Below are 23,621 nucleotides of genomic sequence, written 5' to 3' on the forward strand. Positions count from 1 at the left end.
GGTCAAGTGATAAATGTTTGCCTAAAGAAATTTCACTTAACTTCCGCTATGTGTGCTGGGCACAAACAGTTTTAACTTGTGTTTTGAATTTGTAAAAATAAATTGCGTGTTTTCTTAATCCTTAAAATGCTGCAGCAACAAAAGATATGTTAAGATTATAATAATTACAAAGGGTACTAGGAAAGTTTTGCAATATGACGCAACGATGAATCACAGGAAGCTGCTTGTTGCTGCATGTTGAGACATGTTCATACGTGCATAGTAGCCGCTGCGGCAAGTCGATGGGCTCAGTTATTCATTAGTAGTGAGAGTGTAAAGTGCTTGCGATGGCATCGTGGTCACGAAATGAGATAAGGACAGTTTTGCGGTATAATTTCGTGCGTGGTTTAACCATAGACCAGTGCTTAGAAGAAATGACTCTTGCACTAGATGATGATTGTCCACATCGTACAATGATATTCAGGTGGTATAGAGAATTCCAAAGGGGAAATTTCACTCTGGAGGATTCTGAGAGGCCGGGAAGGCCACGAACGTCAGTTACGGAGGAAAACGTTACTGCTGTGAGGAAAATGCTTGACGAAAACAGGCGAGTGACCTACCAACAGATAGAGGATACTTTGGGCCTAAATGCACCAGCAATTCGTTCGATTCTGCAAGATCATTTGCACGTGAAGAAACTTTGTTCTCTCTGGGTGCCGCATCAACTGACTGAAGAGCAGATGACACGACGTGTGACTTGGTGCCGGGAGATGTTAAAAAAGTTTGATAAGGGACAATCTCGGTATGTGAACAACATCGTGACAGGTGACGAGACTTGGCTGTACTATTACGATCTGCCGACCAAGGCTCAAAACAAAGTTTGGGTCTTTGATGATGACGACACACCCGTAATTGTCAGAAAATCCCGATCTGTAAAGAAGAAAATGATAGCTGTATTTTTCAAATCGAGTGGAATTTTGGAACGTGTCGTTTTGGACACGCAGAAGACAGTCACAGCTAAGTGGTATACTGAACAATGCCTGCCTAAAGTCATTGGATCTATGAAGAACCCGCGGCCAAAGTCAAGAATGGACACCTGGTACCTCCATCACGATAATGCTCCAGCTCACCGCACCAAAGCCTGCACCGAATATTTGACCACGACAGGACTGAAACTTCTCGAGCACCCTCCCTACAGGCCAGACCTTGCTCCCTGCGACTTTGCACTGTTCCCGCATGTGAAAATGAAGCTAAAAGGGAGGCGGTTTTCCAGTGATGAGGACCTTCTACGGGCTTGGGACAACGAGTGTGCTTTACTCCCTAGTGAAACTTGGCAGAACTGGTTTAAAGATTGGTTTCGGAGGATGGAGAGGTGTATTGAATGTAGAGGAAATTACTTTGAAAAAATTAAATAAACAAAGCTGTATTGCAAAACTTTCCTAGTACCCTTTGTACTATAAACTTTACAGGAATTATTTCATTTCTCTGCATTACTCTAGAGTCAAACACTTACTCAGTGTTTGTCTTTGTGGAATAGCATTAATGTAAATTATAATTTATTTTTTAATAACATTGATTGGTAGAGATATTTACTTTGCTGTTAATGTTTTCTGACTTATAGTTGTAGCATTAACTTAAGAGCATTTAAGAATTTGTGATAATTCTACAAGTTTTGAATCATCTTTTCATCAAACTCCAAATCCTTATCATAGAATTAATTAATGTAAAGGCAAAAAAATAAAATAGTGAATTACTACTTTTAATTTTGACATTTCTGTTATGTCTATTGTCAGTATAATGCTTAAAATGTCAAATTCTTGTATTGATTGTGAATTTAAGCCTTATTTACAATGTTTTCACAGACTATAGTTTCAGTTATATTAATCTCTAATAGGGAAAGAGATCAGTATTAAGGAAACCTCTGGCATAACATAGAAAACAACTTCAATGCTCATTAGAGGTGTCTAGTATTGTATTTTTAACCATTTTTTATGAGATGCAGCTGATATTTGATTCATTCTTTTTTATTTCAGTTTCTTTTTTTATTTTACTTCAATGTATACAATTGAGATCCTTTTATTTTGAAATTTGAAACATAAAGAAGATAGTTACTTGAATAGCTGAAAACATTCAGTTGACAATGAAGTATGCACTCAAAGTAAAACATGGTTTTTCAGTGTTAACCTTTTTTATTTTGGTAAACTTGAATTTTATCCTTGCTGTTGAGCATTTGAAGGCTGATTAATCTTTACAGGCATCTGTATGCACACTAAGTCTGTTCCTGAGCCATCTCTCAAGTGCCACTTAACATTCAGTTGTAGCTGAAATGAAATTAAAAAAAATATATATTTTCAAACATATACACATGTACAATCCTACCAGATGTCAGGGGACACATGAACAAAACATCTGTTTATTCAAAGAAATTAAAGCATTTTGGTTCACCTTTGACCTTCATCATCATCAGCCATTTTCAATCCACTGCAGGATGAAGGCCTCTCCAGCAACTTTCCAGTTCCTTCTGTTTTGAGCACTGGCCATCCATTTACTACTCAAAAACTCATGAATTTCATCTATCCACCTCCGCCTTTGTCTTCCAGGTTTTCTTCTAGCTCCTCTTGGGTACCATTCTGTTATTTTCTTAGTCCATCTGTCATCATGTCTTCGAGCTATGTGTCCTGCCCAAGACCATTTTAGTTCTTTAGTTTTGATAAGAATGTCCTTTACTTGAGTTTGCTGCCTAATCCATGTGTTTCTCTTCTTATCTAACAGTCTGATTCCCAATATAATTCGTTCCATTCTTCGCTGTGTAGTTCTTAGCTTCTCTTCCATTCTTTTGGTGAGTGCCCAAGTTTCACTTCCAAAAGTCATGGTGGGGAGTATACATTGATTCATTATTTTACGTTTCAGACAAACTGGGATATTGCTCTTCAGTATGCGACTATATTTCCTGAATGCTATCCATCCAAAATTTATTCTTCTCTTGACTTCCAGCCATTTATCATTATTACAGCTAATAACTTGTCCCAGATAAGTATATGACTCCACCTTTTCAATTACTGCTCCTTCAATCATTATTTCCCTTTCTGTAGCATACTTGTTCATCATTACTTTTGTTTTAGCCATATTCATCTTTAGTCCAAAATCCTTACTAACTGTGCATAACTGGTTAAGATTTTCCTCTAATTCTTTGGGATCGTGGCTTATGACCACAATGTCATCTGCAAATATTAAATGGTTTAGGTACTCTCCATTCACATTGACTCCTTTCTGCGACCAGTCTAATCTTCTGAAAGCTTCCTCAAGGGCAGCAGTAAACAGCTTCGGAGATATTGTGTCTCCTTGTCGAACTCCTTTCTCGATTTTAAATTTGCTACTGTCTTTGTCTAGTCTAATAAAGGAGGTAGCACTCTCATATATTTTCTTCAAAATCATAATATATGGAGTATCTATGCCTTGTCTTTCCAGTGCCCGAAACATTGCCTTATGCTGTATGGAGTCAAATGCCTTTTCATAATCCACAAATGCCAGGCATAATGGTGTTTTATATTCATTCGCTTTCTCCATTAGCTGTGATATTACGTGAAGGTGATCCATAGTTGAGAATCCTGTCCTAAAGCCAGCTTGCTCTTTTGGTTGATTCTCATCAAGTATTCTTTCTAATCTGTTAGTAATGACCCTTGTGAACAACTTGTAGATATGGGATAACAAGCTAATTGGTCTATAATTTCCAATTTCTGATTTATCTCCTCTCTTATGCAGCAAAACTATGATTGCATTATTCCACTGCTTAGGCATCACACCTTTTCTAATGCACTTTGTGAAGAGCCTTGCCAGTTTTTGTGTTATGTCTCTTCCTCCCAATTTTAACAACTCTACAGTAACTTCATCTTCCCCCGGGGCTTTCCGATTCTTCATTTTCTTCAATGCATGTTCTACCTCATCAGGAAGAATATCGGGTATGTCGTATGTGTTGCTACTTTGCAATCCATGTTCCCCACTGCTGGTATCATTCCCTCGCTCCTTGTATAATTCTCTATAGTAGTCTTCTGCTATTTGAATTATGCCTTCTCTGCTGTTTATAAGTACACCATCGCTATTCTTCAGTTTCAGTATCATTTGTCTTTCTGTATTACTGCTCATGGCTGCTGATTTAAATCCTTTGTTTTCCCTTAATGCTTGTTCTACTTTTCTTGTGTTAAATCTTCTTATGTCCTCTCTGAGTCTCTTTCTAATGGCTTTGCATAACTCAGTATACTCAATTTTCTCCCTGTCAGTGTTTTTCTTGCTCTTCATTTGTCGTCTTTGGTTCATCATGACAAGTGTTTCTTGACTAATTTTTTCTTCTTTGGATTTCTGTTTCCCTATAGGTTTCTTGGGCTTTATCACTTTCAGAAAGTTGTAATATTCCTCGTCGATATCTTGGTCCTGAGCAGTCTGCAGAAGCTCAAACTTGTTCTTAAGTTCCAGTACATACTGCTTTTTCTCCTCCTCTGTTATTTCAAAGACCTTTGTATTATTTACTCGAGTCAGTTTTTTCCTTTCCTTTCCTACATCTATATCAAGTGTACATCTTACCATTCTGTGATCACTTCCAACATTTACCTTATTCAGGACGGTAACATCATTCACAATATATCTTCTGTTAGTGAGGATGAAGTCGATTTCATTAGTTGTTAATCCATTTGGACTCTTCCATGTCCACTTTCTGTTCGCCCTTTTCTTGAAAAAAGTGTTCATTACTGACAATCCTTGAGATTCTGCAAATTCCACAAGTCTTTCACCTCTTTTATTTCTTTCACCAATTCCAAAGTTTCCTATAGTTCCTCTTTCTGCGCTGTTTTGCCTTTTTCCAACCTTAGCATTGAAGTCCCCCATAATAATAGTGTAGTGGGTTTTCTGCTCATCTAGAAGACTCTCAATTTCAGTGTACATTTCTTCAACCTCTTCATCATCATGGCTTGATGTTGGTGCATAAATCATTATAATCTTTAGCTTATACCTCTTAGAAATCTTGAATATTAGTCTTGACACCCTTGGTGATGCACTTTTGAATTCCAAAATGTTGTTTTTTATATCTTTATGGACCAGAAAGCCAACTCCACCTTCACTCCTTTCACTATTTCCATTGGTGTACAGCAGATTTCCACTTGATAAACTTAAGTGATTCATTTCTTCTTCTTGTTTCAGCCAAACCGATGATATTCCAATTCACATTTTCTAATTCCTTTTCCAGCTCTAATATCCTGTCTTCACCGATTAGTGATCGTACGTTATAACAGGCCAAGTTCAATTTCCGTGCATGGCAGCCTGGTCGTACCCAGAGATTCTTAGCACCCTCTGCTTCCACTCTGATCCTCTCGCTGCCGTAAGAGGGAGAGTGAAAGCTGCTGGGGACTGAGGGCCATTTGTATTGTTGTGCTCTCATTGCTGGAGGGTTTGGTCTTTTCCTCTTCACGCTGACCAGGCATCTTGAAGAGAACCACTCTACACGTTCGTTGCCACCTAAGTGACGTAACAGGGCTTACCATCGAGAAGGTGTGCATGAGTGGATTTTAGGGAGGCAGGCCAACCGGACTTCTCCTAAATCTTCTGTAATAGAGAGATATTGGATCCATCAGTGTTTTAGGCTGAGTGTCTGATAACACACAGGATACCTGTTCCCCTCTAAGCCCCCCTTTGACCTTAATAAATGCTTTAATGCATTGAGTTCCATTAACAAAGAGCTGGCTTGGCATTTCCCTATTCTAATTCATCTCAAAGGTGGGTTGAGTTTGGGGCTCTGGGTGTTAACCACTTGAGTGGCCAGCACCCAGAGCCCCAAACTCAACCAACCTTTGAGATGAATGTGCGCCACATTGATAGTATGCACTAGTAGCCAGCACCTAGAGCCTCAACATTCATAATTCATCCTACACCAATATGTAGAATGTAACATTCATGATTCCATGCACTACCACTGGATCTAATCCATATGACAAGAAACATTCTAGAACATACCTTCTCTCTACATCACAGTTGGGACACCCTCAGGTTGTGTGCATCCTCCAGTGTCTACCCATTAACCTGAAAGACCATGTAGCATGTCTCTTTATGACACACAACTGATTTTTGTAGATTTGGTTCACATTTGGAATGTCTTGTGCCACACTGATAGTATGCATATGTTTTTATTATCTATGGCTTGATGTTGCAGATCAGAAAAGCTGATCTTTTACAACTGTTTCTTTTGTTTGATACTAAAGCAAAGCTTATGCCACAATGTGCAGCAACTGACAAATATAGTATGCTATAACTGTTTTGGAAATTAATTTTCCACAAGTGAGGTGTTTTTTTTTTTTCTGCATGCAAGTTTCATGCACTGTTTGTTTGGTATTGGAATTCATATTTATTTCAAAATATATTTAAAGTCTTTATTTTAAAAGAAAATTATATTGCTTAGGCCTTCACTTTATTTTGCTTAATTAAAATTGACTTTAAAATCAATAAATAAATGACTAAATTTATGCTTACTACAAGAGTAAAAATATCTTGTTCAGAGTACTGTTTTTAGAACATATTATATAAGAAATGCCACACATTATAAATTTGGTGTAGTAGATGTTACTCTTTGCATAGTACTACAATATGTAACCCCCCACCCACACACAAAACAATACAGGCACATTATGGCAAAATTGTCCTTGTGCCATAAAGACTAAATATAAACGTGAACATCCTCTCGGAGGTATAAAAAATTTTGGAAAAGTTGATCACGGGGAAAAAAAAAGTAGACATTTTATTATGACTCCCACATACTTGATTGCTTTCTTTGTTTCCTTCCTTCAATTTGATTTTTTTTTTTTTTTTTTTTTTTCTGTCTCTGAGAGAGATTTTGCCACTATCAAGGCAACTTCATATTTTGGAGCCACTAAATGGAACTTCCTCTGTTGATTAAATTTTTTTTTTTTTTTTTTGTAACTGTTGATATTAAAATTAGTGTATTTATTTGTGTTTCTCTGATCAAGTTGGGGAATTTATTCATTACCTAGTTTTTTGAGAATACAAGGAACAGCACCATATTTAGCAGCCACAGGCTTGAACCCCAGTCACTTTAAGGCATGTATACCTAATGTACCCTTGCACCTGACCCCTCAGCTCCAGTGGCCTAATTTGAAAACCACTTGCAGAACTAAAATAAACAAAAATTATAATGCTATGAAAGTTGTTTAAGAAACCAAAGTCAACTTCTACCACCTATTAATGTTCAAATTCTGCCACCATTGTTATAGTATTGATATAGGTGCTGCTACTTAGAGGTTTCTATATAGTTTTGCAGTAGTTAATGAATATTAGAAGTGTTTTTGTTAGAGCCTATAAATTTATAGGCCTAACAAAAAAAAAAAAAATTTAAGTTTTATAACCTAACTTTATTACATTGTACATGATGCAATCTAAGATGGTATGGTTTGTGCTGGTATCAAATAAGGATTAGTGTAGCATTATAATTTTTGTGTATTTTAGGTTTCCTGTAAATCAGGATTATATTGTCTTACTTCTGCCCTCTTTGAGAAGTTTCCTTTAGGAGCATGAGGACATTAAGTGCAAATTCAGCATTCTGATGGGATTATAGGAGAACTTGAAGAATATGGTTCGATTCCCTTGAAGAATTAAAAGAGAGGGGACCCACAAGCATTTGGCCACCCATCCCATCACTTGAGCCCATGCTCCAGTATGAGTCAGCACAATGACATCCTCCAAAGCAAGAGATCCCTGGTCCCACAGAATTGCCAGGAAAACAGGAAATATATTGTGCAAAAAGAACCAGTAGATTAGGACCAGCATATATATGCTAGGGGGCTAAAGTTTATGTAGAGTAACTATAATATTTTGAAGGCACAAAGGTGATACTGTACACATTGCTACTAATAATATTAGCAGTAGGAGGTTTAAGGATTTAATTAACAAGTATAGAGCAAAGTTTGAAGATTTTCAAGTTAGGATTGAAACTGAAAGTATGTGTAATTTTGCCCTGAAATAGTGAGTGCATGATGAGAGTCTTCTCAATCAGTTCACCCCTAGAGACTACACAAGAACTCTCAGCAAGGTCTGTGGTAAACAGGAGAGACTGTTTTTTAAAGGATGGATAATTTAAGGCTCTTATCAATACAGTCAATCCTCGTATAACAAGTGTTTACACTACACGAATTCGATCATACACGATTTATAAATAGGGGAACGATATCTTATATAACACGAACCGAATTCGCTTATGCACGATTCACCTTTGTGTTTACAAGAAATGGCAGTCGAACGCAGAATCACCCCAACCGAACGCAACACGATAGGAATGAAGAGAAGATTCTGAAAATGTATTTGTTTTTTATATCAGTGAAGGGGAAACACATTTCACCATAATAACGTAAAAACCAACACAATTCCAGCTATCAGTATAATCGGAAATGCAATTAGATAGTTTACTACCAGTTTATAACAGATTCCAACTAGCAGAGACGCAACTGGAAATTGTTTTTATTGTTTTATGGTAGTAACCCCTAGAAATGCGCTTTAGTAAAATGTGAGGTGTTAATAGTGTATCTCTGCCTTTACGGTGTTGTTTATTCAGTTGCTACACGCGTGCAGCTTTGTTTATGTGTATCAAGTGTGCCTCCTCGTTTTGTAATTGTGCTTTATTCCCTAAAAATGAGTAAAATACTTAAAAGGTGTGAAAAGTAAGCGTCCTGGTGAAGACACTGCAGATTTGGAGAGAAAAAGAAAAGCAATATCGATAAACAGAGGTGGACTGGGTCAAAAATTCTTACCCGGGAAAATTAATAGTGGCCTCATACTATGGTTTATGGCCAAAATCACACCAGCCTCCAGCCCACCGGAGTTTCCTCAGTAAGGCTTATGGCCAGTCCGCCTCTGTCGATAGAGAAAAAATATGAAATTGTGAAACGATTTGAGCGAAATGAAAGACCATGTGATATTGCACGTGCTACAGACCTAAATGAGGCAACTCCGAGAATTACAAAGAATGCAGAGAAAATAAAAACAACTCTTGTAGCAGGAACAACTCAAAGTGTAATTAAAATCCATTAGATTAAGACACAAAGAATTGGAAGAGATGGAACGGCTGTCATCTGTTTGGATAGAAAATCAAACAAAAAACAAGTTTGCTTATGACAGAAGCAAAAGCATTAACGATATTTTATTACGATTATTTATTGTGTTTGGTAATGTTTTGGTTACAAATGTGTGTTCAGTCTTGGGCGGTCGGCACCTACCCTATTTTTCCCATAGGGCCTGTTGTTTATGTTGCACGATTTTGCATTGCACGAGGGTTTCTAGGAACACAACTATCGTGCTATATGAGGACTGACTGTATTTGATGATGCTATCAAGGCAGTGTTATGTGTAAGCGATTCTTGCACTGCTTTTATTGGTACATGCAGCAGCCTGGAAAGCAATGTGTTGGGGATTTCAAAGCTTACTAAGAGTGAAACAGTTACATGTTTACTTGTGTACACACTAATCCTAGGAGCATAGGAAATAAATTTGAAGTACTGGTTAAGCTATCAAATGCAGGCACTAGGGATATTAGAGACATGGTGTTACTCAAACTTGAGGGATACAGAATTTGAATATGAGGAGCACACTGTGTGTGGAAAAGACTGATGGAAGGGGTTATGGTTTTTGTGAAGTGCAAAAAATTGGGTAGGGCATCCAGTTCATATTGGTTGTGCAAGGTTTAGTCAGTTTGGAAATGCACTGAGAAAAATAAGGAATGTTATAGTCCTAATGACTGGGATGATTATAATGAACAACTGCACAGGCAAATAAAGAAGAGGACCAGTAAATCAATGTTTTGTAATGGTGGACTTTCTAGATATTGATTAATTTATGTGTAGTGCTCACTCATACAGTAACAACACTTCTTTATTCACTTCACAAATGTTTCTGGTTTCAGTTTCACTCTGTTCATTTCCACTTAGTCTTCTAATTATCAGTTTATTCAACCACTTGCTATTAGTTTGCTGTATGATTCTTTTCACTTCAAAGGTGGTACTTGCACATATATTTGCTCTGATATTCCCTACCAGAGACTTAGTAATTTGGAAACTCTTTTTAATATTCTCTGGCTTAAAATCTCTACCTCATTCTGTTAAATCATCATTCTTCTCTTTCTTGGTGATTCCCTTTGATTTTTGTCTCTCTCTCTCTCAGGGTAACTCAGGAATTTTTTTTTTTTTTTTTGTTTGGCTAGTGCAGCATAAGCCTCAGGCTTCCTTGCACCATGTAGCTAATAATAATAAATTCATCTGTGGTCCCTCTATCATTCTCCCAACCCCACTAATCACTTAGACTTCCTCTCCTTGAAACTTTACTTTCTCCAGTCCCAACAGTAATGTAATTTTCATTGGTAGTTTTAATGTTCACAACTCCATCTGGCTTCTATTTTCTAGTCACACAGATCTGTTGGTGAAGAAGCTGAGGTTTTTGCAATTACTAACGACCTTGCACAGATTGTTCACTTATCTACCAGACTCCTAACTTTGCAGCCGACATACTTGATGACCTTTTTCTCACTAACAACTCTTCCTAGTATACAGTCAAGGTGAATGATCTGGGCACCTCAGATAGCAACTGTGATGGTCTCTTCTCCAATGGAGCCATTCTTGACCTCGTTTGGCATTACAAGAATGCAAATAGATTATCTGCAAAATTTCTATTCTGATTTTCCTTGGATTGCTGTTTTAAATCTGATGTCATTGCTCACATTGTGTTAGTGAAATTATGCTTGTAGGGATGAAATCCTATTTCACACTCCAACTAATCTTGACCTTTATCTAAACCTTGGTTTTCCAATAAATGTGCTAAGGCTGTTCAAGATAAGAATGTAGCAAGGCAGAAAATGAACATGGAGCTTGTTTCCAAATCTCGAGGTTCATTTTCTGCCTACACCAAAGCTCAACAATTGTTTAGCAGTTAATCTGTCCAAATGGTAGTCAAGAAATCTGGTCTCTTGCCAAAGCTTTTGGTTGCAACTTTTGCCCATATATTTTTATTTATTTTTTTTCCCACCTCTGTCAAAACCAGATGGTTCTATTGCCACTTCAGTCCAAGATAAAGCTGACTTGCCAGCATCCAACTTTTCTTCTAACTTGTGTATTGATGATTTTGGTAAACCACTTCTTATATTTCCCAGTTCACTTTATTCAATGCTTACTGTTGTCTTCCACCAAAAAGGATGTCAGAAGAATTTTGAAAAGTCTTAATACCAACAAAGTGTCAGGTCCTGATGGTATTTCTCCATTTGTTCTCAAAACCTGTGCTCCTGACCACAGGTTCCTGTTCTATGTCACCTTTTTTCCACAGGTGTTTCCCTTCTTGGAAATTTTCTCATACCCAACCAGTTCTTTAAAAAGGGTGACATCCCTCCCATCCAGTAATCATCCTATTGGACTTCAACTCTTACAAAAGAGTGAAGAAATCTATTAACTGCCAACTGTTAAATTATCTAGAAATCTTCCATCTGATCAGTGATAGTCTTTGTTAATCCACTGGAGATATACTAGCTTATGTTACTCATCTGTAGATAAATTCAAAGAAAAAGTTGGTGAAACTCAAGCAGTTGCTGTAGCCATTTCAAAGGCTTTTGATCATATTCGGCATAAAGGTCTAAATAAACCATCTTATGGTTTGCTGTTTTTTGTCATTGAATATATCCAAATTTTATCTCTGACTATATCAATGCAAGTGATAGTAGATGGCTGTCTTTTAACTTTTCCACTAATGCAAGCATTCCCTAAGGTTCAGTTTTTCCTCCCACTGTTTTTTTCTTATAAATGACCTGTGGACTGGAAATCTTACTCATAGTTTTGCTAATAATAGCGCATTAATTTCCATGTTCCAGATTAAGAAACCTTGCCCTGAACAAACACATCAACTCAAATATCCACTGAAAATTCCTGAAATGCTGATCCCCAAGTAATTCTCCAGTGGGCAAAGGCAAGTTGATTTCAATCCTTCTTAAACTTTGTCTGGTCTTGTCTCGCAAAAATGATTATTCTGTTACTATGTTTATCTTCAGTGACACTCAGATTTCTACACAAGATCACATATCTCTATTAGGAATTACCCTGATTACTAATCTCTTGTGCATAAGTAGCACAAATATTGCTTCCTCTGCATCTCTTCTCAGATTATTTTTCTCCCAAATAGCTGTTTGCTCATTACAAATTGCAAATCTGCCCTGTCATGTGGAGTACTGATCTTGCAAATGGGGCAGTGCCCCCAAAACCTCTGGCTTATAGATTCCATTCAAGAGGGCAGTTAGGTTAATTAATGACCCATCTTTAACAAAGTGGTTAATGACAGTAACCAGGGTAAGCTACTGCAACAAGATTGAGAAAAATTAGGCAGATGAGAAGTGGCAATTGAACTTTAACATTGATAAATGCAAAGTTCTTTATATGGGTAGCAGTAATCCCAGATGAACATTCCAATTGTGTGGAAGTGCACACATATGGAGAATTAAAAACACCTGGATGTAATTGTGCTGACAAGCTGCCAGGACAGCTCTTCAGTATTGTCAGTGATATACAAAAACGTTTCCAGCAGAAACGAGAAGAATTATCCAATGGTATGAGGGGTGTTCAATAAATTATCTACCTAAGGTACTTCCCATAATTATTTTAATGATTCATCATGTTCCTACATATCTCAACTTGAATCATACTAATTTTGATCTTGCTATGTTTTCAGGTTATGCTGCTGTAACAGAAAGAAGAAAGACACCTGTATCAAATTACGGATTTGCTGAAATTCAAGCATTGTTCAGTGATCAAGTGTTTCTCACCAAAAAAAAAAAAAAAAAAAAAAAAAGACCAAAGGCCATTCACGAAAGGATGGTGGCTGTGTATGGCAACAGTGCACCTTCAGAGTACCAGTTGAAATTCTGGTCAAAACCATAGAGTCCATCAAAGTTTATCTTGTCCAGGAAGGCCTGTGACGGACCACTCCAGAAACATGCCAAGCTTTGGAAACCCTTGTGCTGAATGACAGACATTTAAAGGTTTCTCAAATCTCTAGGGAATCCGACAAATCTCAGGGAATAGTTATAACCAACCTTCATGAACATTTGGAGATGACTAATGTCAGTGCAAGGTGGGTCCCCAGATTTCTGACCCCTGTGCAGAAGCAATTCAGAGCGCAGTGTTATGAGAATTTGGAGCTTTATGGAAGAGATCCTGAGACCAAGCAAGAATCAATGGAACACAACCTTCAGCTGGCAAGATGGTGGTCACCATGTTTTGGGATGCTGAGGGAATTTTGTACATTTGCTACTGTGGTAGTAGTGAATGTACACAACCAGACAGTCACTGGGGAACCATATGCATCCCTACTGTACAACCTAAGGGATGTCATAAAGGAAAAATACCCTGAAAAACTCCAGATGTGCTGCTGGTGCTTCAGGACGATGCACCAGTGCACAGAATGCATGCTGCTGCTTTGAGAGACTGCGACTTTACAGAACTTGCCTATCTGCCTTACAATCAGATTTGGCCCCAAGTGACTTTCCGGGCGCCTCCGTAGCAGGTGGGAAGGAGCAGCAGTCCGCAGCACACGCTTCTTGATTAGACCGGGGTTCGAACCCGTCACCACCAAATACTGAGGATGTGGAAAGGTCAGGGAACGACCACCGCATATTCCTGGAGCAATATGGCGTTAGTTGCTAATGCTCCTAAAAACCAAATAAACAAGTGACTTTCCTGTTTCGACACCGAGAAAAACATGTGGACGTTGCTTTGCTGATGATAATAAACTGAAGTCTGCTCTTCTATGTATTCTTTGATGGACAGGACAAAATTTTATTTGTCTGGTATTTTCTGATTGCCAACAAAGTGGAATAAGTCTATTAATGTTCATGGGAGTTACACTGAAAAATAAAACAGGATTTTTGCCTCTATCTCATTTCCTTCATAGGTAGGTAGGTAATTCATTGAATCCCCCATATAAAGCAATGGGTAAGCTACATCTTGAATACTGCATACAGGTCTGGAAGCTGCCTTTTAGGAAAGACATGGATCTGTTGGAATGGTGCAGAGAAGTGCAACAAGATCAGATGAGGGGAGCAAAAGGATGCTCTTACCAGGAAAGACATCAATTTTGCAAATTACAATGGATGAAGACTAGGCATGTGCAAGAAGATCTTATTGAGATGTTTAAGGCTTTGAATGGATCAAGCAAGCTCAATGCTAATTGAATATTTCTGTTTGCTAACACACATGCACGCACAATGGGACAAATCCAAATTGAGGAAGAATGGGTGAATGGTCCATGTGTGGCAAGTTCCTTTAGCCAGCAGGTGGTAGCCGACCGGGCTAGCCGAGTGGGTAAAGTACCTGCCCGGCAACCCAAAGGTCGCGGGTTCGATTCCCGCCTCGGGCTTGGATCAAAGTACTGCAAAAACCTTGGGAGGTGCAATATGGCCACAGAAGCCGATGCGCCAACAACTACCAAATCAAAAAAAAAAAAAAAAAAAAAAAAAAAAAACCCAGCAGGTGGTTGAGTGTTGAAAGAAATTCACCATCTCCCATCTGGTGAGTATGGGCTTGGCACACCCAGGGTCCTAAGCTGGATATCATCTTTCTTGGTCTCTCTCTCTGGTAACTGAATTTTTTTTTTTTTTTTTGAATGGTGCAGCAAAATCCTCAGGCTTCCTTGCACCATAAGGCTAATTATTATAATAATAATCTGGGGTTTTGAAGATGGATACTTTGAATAAAATTCAAGGAAGAGTTCTGCAAACTGTTAGAGGGGGATGGATGGCTAAATTAAGTTGGTTTTTGGCTGATGCTGTGTAAGCTTTTTCTTGATAGATGGAATTTGAAAAAAAAAAATTGGTTGTACTACATTAGTAATTAGTTATTTGTATCAGGCTGACAAAACTAATTAAAAATGTTGGAAGTTGAGCTGTTACTGAAATAATTTTGTTAAAACTATTTGTTGTAATGAGATTTTTCTGTAGCAGGAATAAAATAAATTCAAGTATTATATTTAAAGGAACAGTACAGTATAAAAAAAACTGACTTGAAAAGATTGCTGATTCTTGAAGAAATGGGTAAAAGCTAAATGAGCGACTTCCTTGTAAAATATCAAGTTGCAACTCCATAGTCCATTGGATCTCCGTGACATGACTCTTGGACTGGGGAGACACTTGAAAGTAATCCTGTGTATTCTAGTTAATGCCAAGGGGACTTAATTTACCATAGTATCATTGTGTCCTTAATGACATTTGAGCCCATAGTATGTGGGGGGGGGGGATATACTTTTCATGGTTTGACTGGAATCCATGATTTCAGCACTAAAACAGTCAATGCTGAGTTCTACAGTAACACTTTGTACAACTCTTTGGTGCCCACACTCTGCAAATTGTATTGGCATTGGCACCCCATGTACATTATTATGATGACCTGCCTTATTTTTATTTAAAGTATTAAGTTCCTATTAGTGCCACCACATAAGGATAGGCCCTTGGACTGCCAGGTGCAAGTACTGTATTATTTGAACGGACAACAGATAAGTATTAAATGAATTTCTGCATGTTCATTCCGCTACTCCATACAAGCGCTTTCAGCCATTATCTTGTAGTTCAACTTATACATGTGTCCAACAGACACTTGACCTTGACCAGGCATTAGAGTTTTGCCTAGCCGCTCTGTTCTTCCCTCCCTACTTAGTCCCCTGCTCCCTGTGGATTTCACTGCAGGGCAACTAAGGCGACCGGCTGGTCACAGTGCCTATTGCTTGCTAAACCACAACTGTGGTGATATTAAATTATCTAGTAAAACTACAGTAACTGAATTCAATATGACAAATACTACCTCCTGTCAAAATTCTAACGTCTGCACCATCTGTGGGACCAGCTCTGACCCCATTGTCCAATGTATTGAGTGCAAACAATTAATATGCAATGACTGTACACATTCTGACCTGAAAAAATTAAATAAAAGTCGGCGGAAATCATTCTGTTGTGATAGATGTCGACTCAGAAATTCTCAGAAAAGCCCTATAACTGTTGCAACGCCAAACAGCACGGAACCTGAGTCACTTTCCTCCTCTTCGGCTAACAAAGTTGAAATGCCGTACTCTAGTACATTTGAGACAAATATCATGCCAATAACTAGAAATACCGACTCTGAATCGTACATGGATGAAGCCTCTAATCCTTCTTTGTTGTCGCATCAATTCTCAGATGCATCAACTCAAACATCTGTGCTGTCAGAAGATCTCAGCGCTAACTCCTTCCCTACGGAAACTCTGAATCCAACCTTTGGTATTCTGCAATCAACTGAATTCCAGGAACTACTCTTTAACACTATGCAGAAAATCCTCATTCAAACTCATCTAATCAGTGCACCTCATACTGCAAACTCTGAAATTCTCCTGGATTCTAATACACTCAATGAAGGAAACAGCGAGCTATACACGGAGATTTGTGGTATAAAAACAATATTAGCTAATCAACAGGCTGAAATTTCTGACATTAACGCCCAAATTAAAAATCTCACATCAGTTATGTCTTGCCACTTAAGGGAAGCTAGGAAGAATTCTGAACCTACTCTCGACACCAATGGGCTCAAAGTGAATACGAATTCTTCATTAACTGACGATGCCCTCAGTACTGAGACCAGATCTTCACCTTCCACCGGCCTCAATAGTTCTACTGCTGCAAATATTAACTTGCCCAAGCCTGCTAACATTCATGATTCAAGTCATTCAACTGAGCAATTTATTGCCAAACAGACTCTGTTAGATGATTCTTCTGATGTAAATAGAACCACTCCTCCCACCTACTCTCCTCTGCGGAACAGTTCTGTCTGTACTTCTATTTCACAAGCTCAGAGTCACCAAGCGGAATCCTCTTCAACATCAGTTAAGGCAACATATGCAAAAATAACTGCTGCCACATCTAATGAGGTCTGCAAACCTGTCTGTAGATCTGCCGCCACAGTGAGTAAACCTGTTTCTAATTGCCAGTCTCAAATATCGCACCAAAGATCAAAACAGAACAAACCGTCAGAAAATATTAAAGCATCTATATCTCAAGGTACTTTCTCCAAGCTTCCAGCCATAACTCATCAAACACAGAATGTAACTACTGCAGAAAAATCTCAGTTACTCAAACACAAGTATAATATCACAATTATTCCCACAAAAGACCGAATTTTTCTTTCTAGACTTGGACCCTCCACTAAATCTGAAGATCTTATCAACCTAATTAAAGAAGAATATGGTTTCGGAGTAGATGTCCGTTCTCTGAAGACACGATGTCCCGCCTACTCATCTTTTATAATAACATGCCTTCCATCACAAACAGAAAAAGTGTTGAATCTAAGATCCCTTTTATCAGGGGCTCTAGTAAAACGCTTCACGGACAGACCACCAAGGGAGTCCAAAATCTCCTCTCCACCGGCATAGCAATCAGATACCCTGCTATCTACACATACTACGTTCTCCTCTCGTCATAGAATCCCCAGATCCCAACTGTTCAGTGTTTACCTTCAGAATTGCAGGAGTATAATTAGCAACCTAAACCACTTCAGAGCAATCCAAGGCTCACATATTTACGACATTTACCTGCTCACTGAAACCTGGCTCTCCATAAATATTGATGATCAGGAGATTATAGATGGACAATATACAATCCATAGAAAGGACAGAGGATCTCGTGGAGGCGGAGTAGCTATTATACACTCTAACCATATACTCTGTGAAACTGCATCAAATTTCACAAATATTGAATCAGTATACTGCCTTCTTCATCTTGGCAAGTTAAAGGTTTTAATAGTATTGCTTTATTTTCCACCTCCCTTAACTAATATAGACCTCCAGTACTTAGAAAGCTCGCTGGAATCAATCTTCCCACTAATTCAATCTGCCGACATAGCAATGGTTTTGGGTGACTTTAACTGTCAAATGGCCAATTTAGAATCTTCTTCTCCATCACTGCAGACTAGGGCTCTCTTTAATATGCTTCACAGCTATGGTCTGGAACAAATTTGCAACTTTCCAACCAGAGAAAATGCCTACCTCGACCTAATATTTTCCTCTACTCATATAGATGTTCACACCGACAACCCCATATTTCACTCGGATCATTCACCAATTACTTTTGACATCACAGTGACTTCTCATAACTTCAAATGCAGCTCCCGTACTCCTCGATTCAATTTCAGAAAGGCTGACTGGCCTCTGCTCAACCTAGCTCTAAGAAACGTAGACAAGCAGCTCGCTGACGCTATGGATGACATCGATGTGCTCACCAACAACCTGATTAACTGTGTCCATTCAGTTATATCTGACATTGTTCCTCAATCCCATCTTACCGCACGCTCTACCTACCCGCACTGGTATAATAGTGAACTAATACGTAAAATTAAATCCAAAGAATTCTACAGAAACAAATATAAGCAAACAGGTGACAGTCAATACTATGAAATATTCAGCCAACTCCGCAAAGAAGTGAAAACTCTCATATTAAACTCCTACAACATGTATACAGAGTCAGTTCAGGATAGTCTGCTTACTCACAGAGATATCAAACCATTCTGGAATTTCATGAAGCATAAGAACATAACCAGTAGAAAGTTACAACTCCGAAACGCAGATGGAACTCTCTTATCTGACGAATTCAGTATTGCTCAAGAGTTTGCCAAACACTTTTCTAGAATTCAAACAAATGATACATTGAGACCTGCCTCATTTCTTGACTTCACACCTGTTAAAGATGATATCCTCATTAATCTCTTTATCACTGATGAAGATTTAAACTCGGCATTAAAAAGCATGAAAAATGACTATACTAGAGGCCCAGATGACATTCCAGGCCTATTTTGGAAAAGGACTGTCACTACATTGAAACCCCTCATACTGCGGATCTTCAACCTGTCTCTCAGGCTGGGGAAGTATCCTAATCACTTTAAGCAGGTCAATATAGTTCCTATTTTCAAAAAAGGTGATAAAAATGACGTATGCGATTACAGACCCATAACCTTGCAAAACAGCCTGGCTAAACTCTTCGACACAGCAGTGCACAAACATCTCTTCGAATTCTTCAAGCCTTTTATCGATCAGAATCAACATGGTTTCTGCAGTGGCAAGTCAGTAGTCACAAATTTACTTCCTTTCTGGCAATACACCTCTGAAGCTCTTGATAACCACCTACAAGTTGATGCAGTCTACACAGACATATCTAAGGCATTTGATAAAGTCCCGCACGAACAACTTCTGAAAAAACTTAAGCTGTATGGCATCCGTGACCCTTTGCTCTCATGGCTACGCAGCTATATTACGCATCGTTCCTTGAGCGTTATCATCGATCAAGTGAACTCAGACTGTTTTATACCACTAAGCGGAGTACCACAAGGCTCTCCCTTAGGTCCTCTTCTCTTCATTGTTTTCGTAAATGATCTTCCTTCTTTCATCTACACCTCCAATGTTCAAGTTGCTCTCTATGCAGATGATCTTAAGATCTACTCAGCAGTGAAGGAGACTACCGATTCTCAACAACTTCAATGTGCTCTCAATAAATTCTCTCTGTGGCTATCTCTGAATGGCTTGTCTGCTAACCCCTCGAAGTGCAAAGTAATCTCTTTCTCATCTTGCAGATCTCCACAACTAATGAATACGGAGTATAGTATTAACTCTGTGATCATCGAAAGGTGTGACCAAGTTAACGACTTAGGGATTCTCTTTTCCAGCAGTGCTAAATTCGATGCCCATGTCCTTAAAATCACCAGCAAAGCATTCAAAACACTGGGATTCATCAAACGGAACACATACAAGTTCAAAAACTACAGATATGCGGTTATCCTTTATAAAACTATTGTACTGCCAATCCTTGAATTCAGTTCACCCATCTGGAATCCTCACACAAAGACTTTAACTAACAAAATTGAAGCAGTCCAAAAAAACTTTATCCGTTACCTTACGTACCGCAATCCTCTATTCTATCACTCAGTGTATTATGAATCGCTGTGTGATTACTTTCATCTAAGGCCTCTGTGCACTAGAAGAGTTACTGCTGACATCGCCCTCCTAGCCAAAGTAATCACTGGAATTTATGAAGCATCTGATATCCTGAGTAAAATAAACTTCAATGCTCCCTGTAGACAAGTCAGGAACCTTACACCGTTTCGCCTTGACTCTGCCAACACGGACTTAATGAAGTTCAGTCCACTGAACAGAATCAGCAAATCAGCAAATGACTCTCTCATTGACTTCTTTGACAACTCCCAATCACTGATGAACTCCATCCACAAGTTTGCCTCTTCACTTAAACTGCAAAGTGACTAGCTCACATCTAATTATTGTAGCTTATTATTTGTTATATTATTTTTCTATTCTCTAACGGATTAATTATTACTTGTTTTACCGGTAACTTAACTTAATACAATCCTCTTTTGTACATATGCTTTATTGTTTGAATTTGTATCAATGTTTATCGTCCTGTAGGATTTCACATTATTGTTATTATGTTTATTGATCTGATCTCAGATACACTGTTAATGGTTACCTGTTGTGTATCTTTTTATTAATAAAATAAAATAAAATAAAATAAAATAAAATAAAATAAAATATGAGTAGGCAAAAACCTGATTTGAGGAATACCAAGTCTCACAATTAATGTATCTTCTGGCCCATCTGAACAAACTTCTTTTTGGTTTGAAATGCAGGATTAGTGTGTTGGCAATACACTCCTCTGCAGTAAATCAGGTGACTGCACTGAAGGAAGAATAGACACAAATTGGAGCTTGGTACAAGGAATTGCCAAATTCATTCCATGGTGGATGGATGCTGTAATTGGAACTAAATATGATATCCTGCTCTCTGAATAGTTTTAGTAGGATAGTGTATACAAAAATTTATATATATATATATATATATAAAAAAAAAAAAAAAATTCAACTTTTAATATTGCAAAGAGTTACTTTTCAATGTGGAAAAGAACTTTTCTTACAGGTGGGTAAAACGTCTTCACATCAATCACAGCTCTATAGGTATATTGTTGTCCTGCCACAAGGGGACACTGGATTCCGGAATTGACGCAGCCATTATTGTTGTCTAGAGGAAACATTACATTCTTTCCCAAAATCACTGTGTCACAAACAGACGTAACAGTTGGAGCATTGGTCACTATTGAAATGAAATCATAATTTTTCAATGGCAAAATTTATAAAATTCAGCACATTATTTCATATTTATAAAATTATACAAATGCATGATAAACGGTATTATCTATCTATTCTAAATTATGAAAAATATGCGTCTGTTAGGAACAGATATAAAGGAAACTGCATTTTCAAGTTAGAAGTACGCCCTGCCTAAATGTTTTGAATAAGCGTATGACAATTTTAGTTAATTTCTTTGAAATTGGCTATGATGGTACTGTTATAAGGTTTAATAAAAATAAAAACATGAAGTATTTTAAGATTTTTTTTTCTTTTTTAATTTGTATTGAAAAAATTTACAGCAAAAAATACTGAAATGAATAATAACTGAAGATTAACAACTAGTGATATACACTTTTTCATCAAAGTATCCTCCGTGAGATTTTCACTGCCTTAAACAAATGTGGCATTCTGGCGATTGATTTTATAATATATTTATAGTATCTTGATTAACAATCCAAACGATCTGAAAGGCTATCATAAATTTTGTTGGATGGTCAGGCTTTGATGGTCTAGAATTCAGTGCTACTTGAAGTGTGGTCTGCGAACCGGTGCCGGTCGACGAACTGTGTGTTACCGGTCCCAGATGATTCATCCATTACTGGTTTGCAAGATTTGTATTTTACAAAAGTTACCAGTCGGCGACGGATTGAAAATAAAAGAAACTGGTCCTTCACCACAGATAGTTTGAGAAGCACTGGATGATCCCATAAAAGTTCTATTGGGTTCAGTTCAGACAATTGGGGTGGCCACACCACAGTTTCAATATATCCCCACTACTGTTTAGTTGCTAGGAAGTCTGTACAGCTTAGGGCTGTGCTTCGCGCCGTTGTCTTGTTATGATATAAAAGAAAAAAGCATATTTAAAGTTTTTACATTGGCAGGGTGTTAAAAGGGCAGGGTGTAAAGTTTTTACATTGGAGTCATTGGCAGGGTGTTAAAAACTTTTTAGTTTTCAGATATTAATAAAATTCATGGATAATAATATAACAATGTTTTTATTTTATTAATAATAATTGCATATCGGTTACTGAAAGTATTGGCCTGTGATTCCTAAAGTAAGAGATATGATTTTTACATTGAAGAGATTTTATTTTAGTTCACGACTAAATACACCATCTATAGTTGTTCCATTACGTGTATGAAAGATCTGATGCCATGTCCAAGTTGAAGAACGTTTTCATAAATGTGCAGCAAGGAGTTTGCTGATGAGGCTAGTGGGAGCCTGACGTAATAGAAAAATAGAGGTATGTGATGAAAGAAAGCAAGCGTGAGCTTATGTAGCATCAGCCAAAAAAATAATAAAATAAAAAAAATTCACACTATTCACTCAAGACTACTGTCATGTGATATACTCATACATATATTCGAATAACGTTTAAAATTGTTGGAAACTAAATCTTTCATGATAAAAATATCTGCTGTGCTGCCATCCATAGTTCATTTTTCATCCATATAAACTGGTTAAGATTAATTTTGTCAGTAGTGTGGCTTTGCACTGCAGTGCTCGTATCTGTTCTATTTTTAATTTTCGCTGCATCAGGACCACTGCTATTCAAGTACTCTGCATTGGCGGTTCGATCTGGAGATCGGGTGGCAGACCGATCTTTTGATCGACTCACTTTTGTGGCGATTTGTCTAGCAATTGAAATGCAGCGATTCCCTGACCATTATTGGTCTTGTGGTCCTCTGTTGAGATGGGGCGTAATGGTCAGTCTATTTTTGGTTTATTTTTGTTTTATTTTACTGTAGCGGTCTAGATCTCTGTTGGTCATATTTCACATAAATTTGGACTGCCCATCAGAAGGGGCACTGTTAAATTTCTATTTTAATTGGCTTTCAAAATTTAATGAAATATTATTTATTATTCTTATAATTAGATGTTCTAAATTATCTTAGAGATTTTCTGGTGCAATATTTTTACTCTTGTTACCCCTCCCTGTTTGATTCTTAAGTTTAATTTCGACTATTTTCGCTGCTGTCCTGCCATACTGCTGGCATTATTTTATTTTTAACTCTCATTCTAATTTATTTGTATGTTTATTATACATACATATATATATATCAAAAACATGTCATCTATAATACATATTTATTGTTTACTTACAAATTACTTAACTGGAGATAATGTAGTTCATACCCTACTCCCCTGTGTCTGGTGCCCAATTCAACAGTAATAAAGAAACCCTAATCTCCTTCCTGATATCCAATTCAACTGCGGGGACTCACATCTGGTGAGTATGGGCTTGGCACACCCAGGGTCCTGAGCTGGATATCATCATTCTTCTCTCCCTTGGTGATTCCCTTCTACTTCTCTCTCTCTCTCTCTCTCTGGGTAAGTTAGAAATTTTTTTTTTTTTTTTTTTTTTTGGCTGGTGCAGCAAAAGCCTCAGGCTTCCTTGTACCATATGGCTAATGATAATA

At 37.7% G+C, this 23,621-nt stretch overlaps 1 protein-coding gene across 1 annotated transcript in view; it reads right to left on the minus strand.

The window, feature by feature from the left end:
- Positions 1 to 2,085: 2,085 nt before the first annotated feature.
- Positions 2,086 to 23,621, minus strand: part of LOC150081877 (NPC intracellular cholesterol transporter 2 homolog a-like) — a 68,004-nt gene continuing 46,468 nt past the window's right edge. Inside the window, exons 3-4 of the mRNA XM_090379785.1 lie at positions 20,987 to 21,162; positions 2,086 to 2,300 (exon numbers count right to left, since the gene is read on the minus strand). Of these exons, the coding sequence (XP_090235911.1) occupies positions 2,190 to 2,300; positions 20,987 to 21,162 (287 nt within the window). The 3' untranslated portion in view covers positions 2,086 to 2,189. The remainder of the gene's footprint in view (positions 2,301 to 20,986; positions 21,163 to 23,621) is intronic.

Source organism: Mastigoproctus giganteus, chromosome 8 (assembly GCF_048544385.1).
Source record: "Mastigoproctus giganteus isolate SK-2022 chromosome 8, ASM4854438v1, whole genome shotgun sequence".
In the NCBI taxonomy this organism is placed as follows: domain Eukaryota; kingdom Metazoa; phylum Arthropoda; class Arachnida; order Uropygi; family Thelyphonidae; genus Mastigoproctus; species Mastigoproctus giganteus.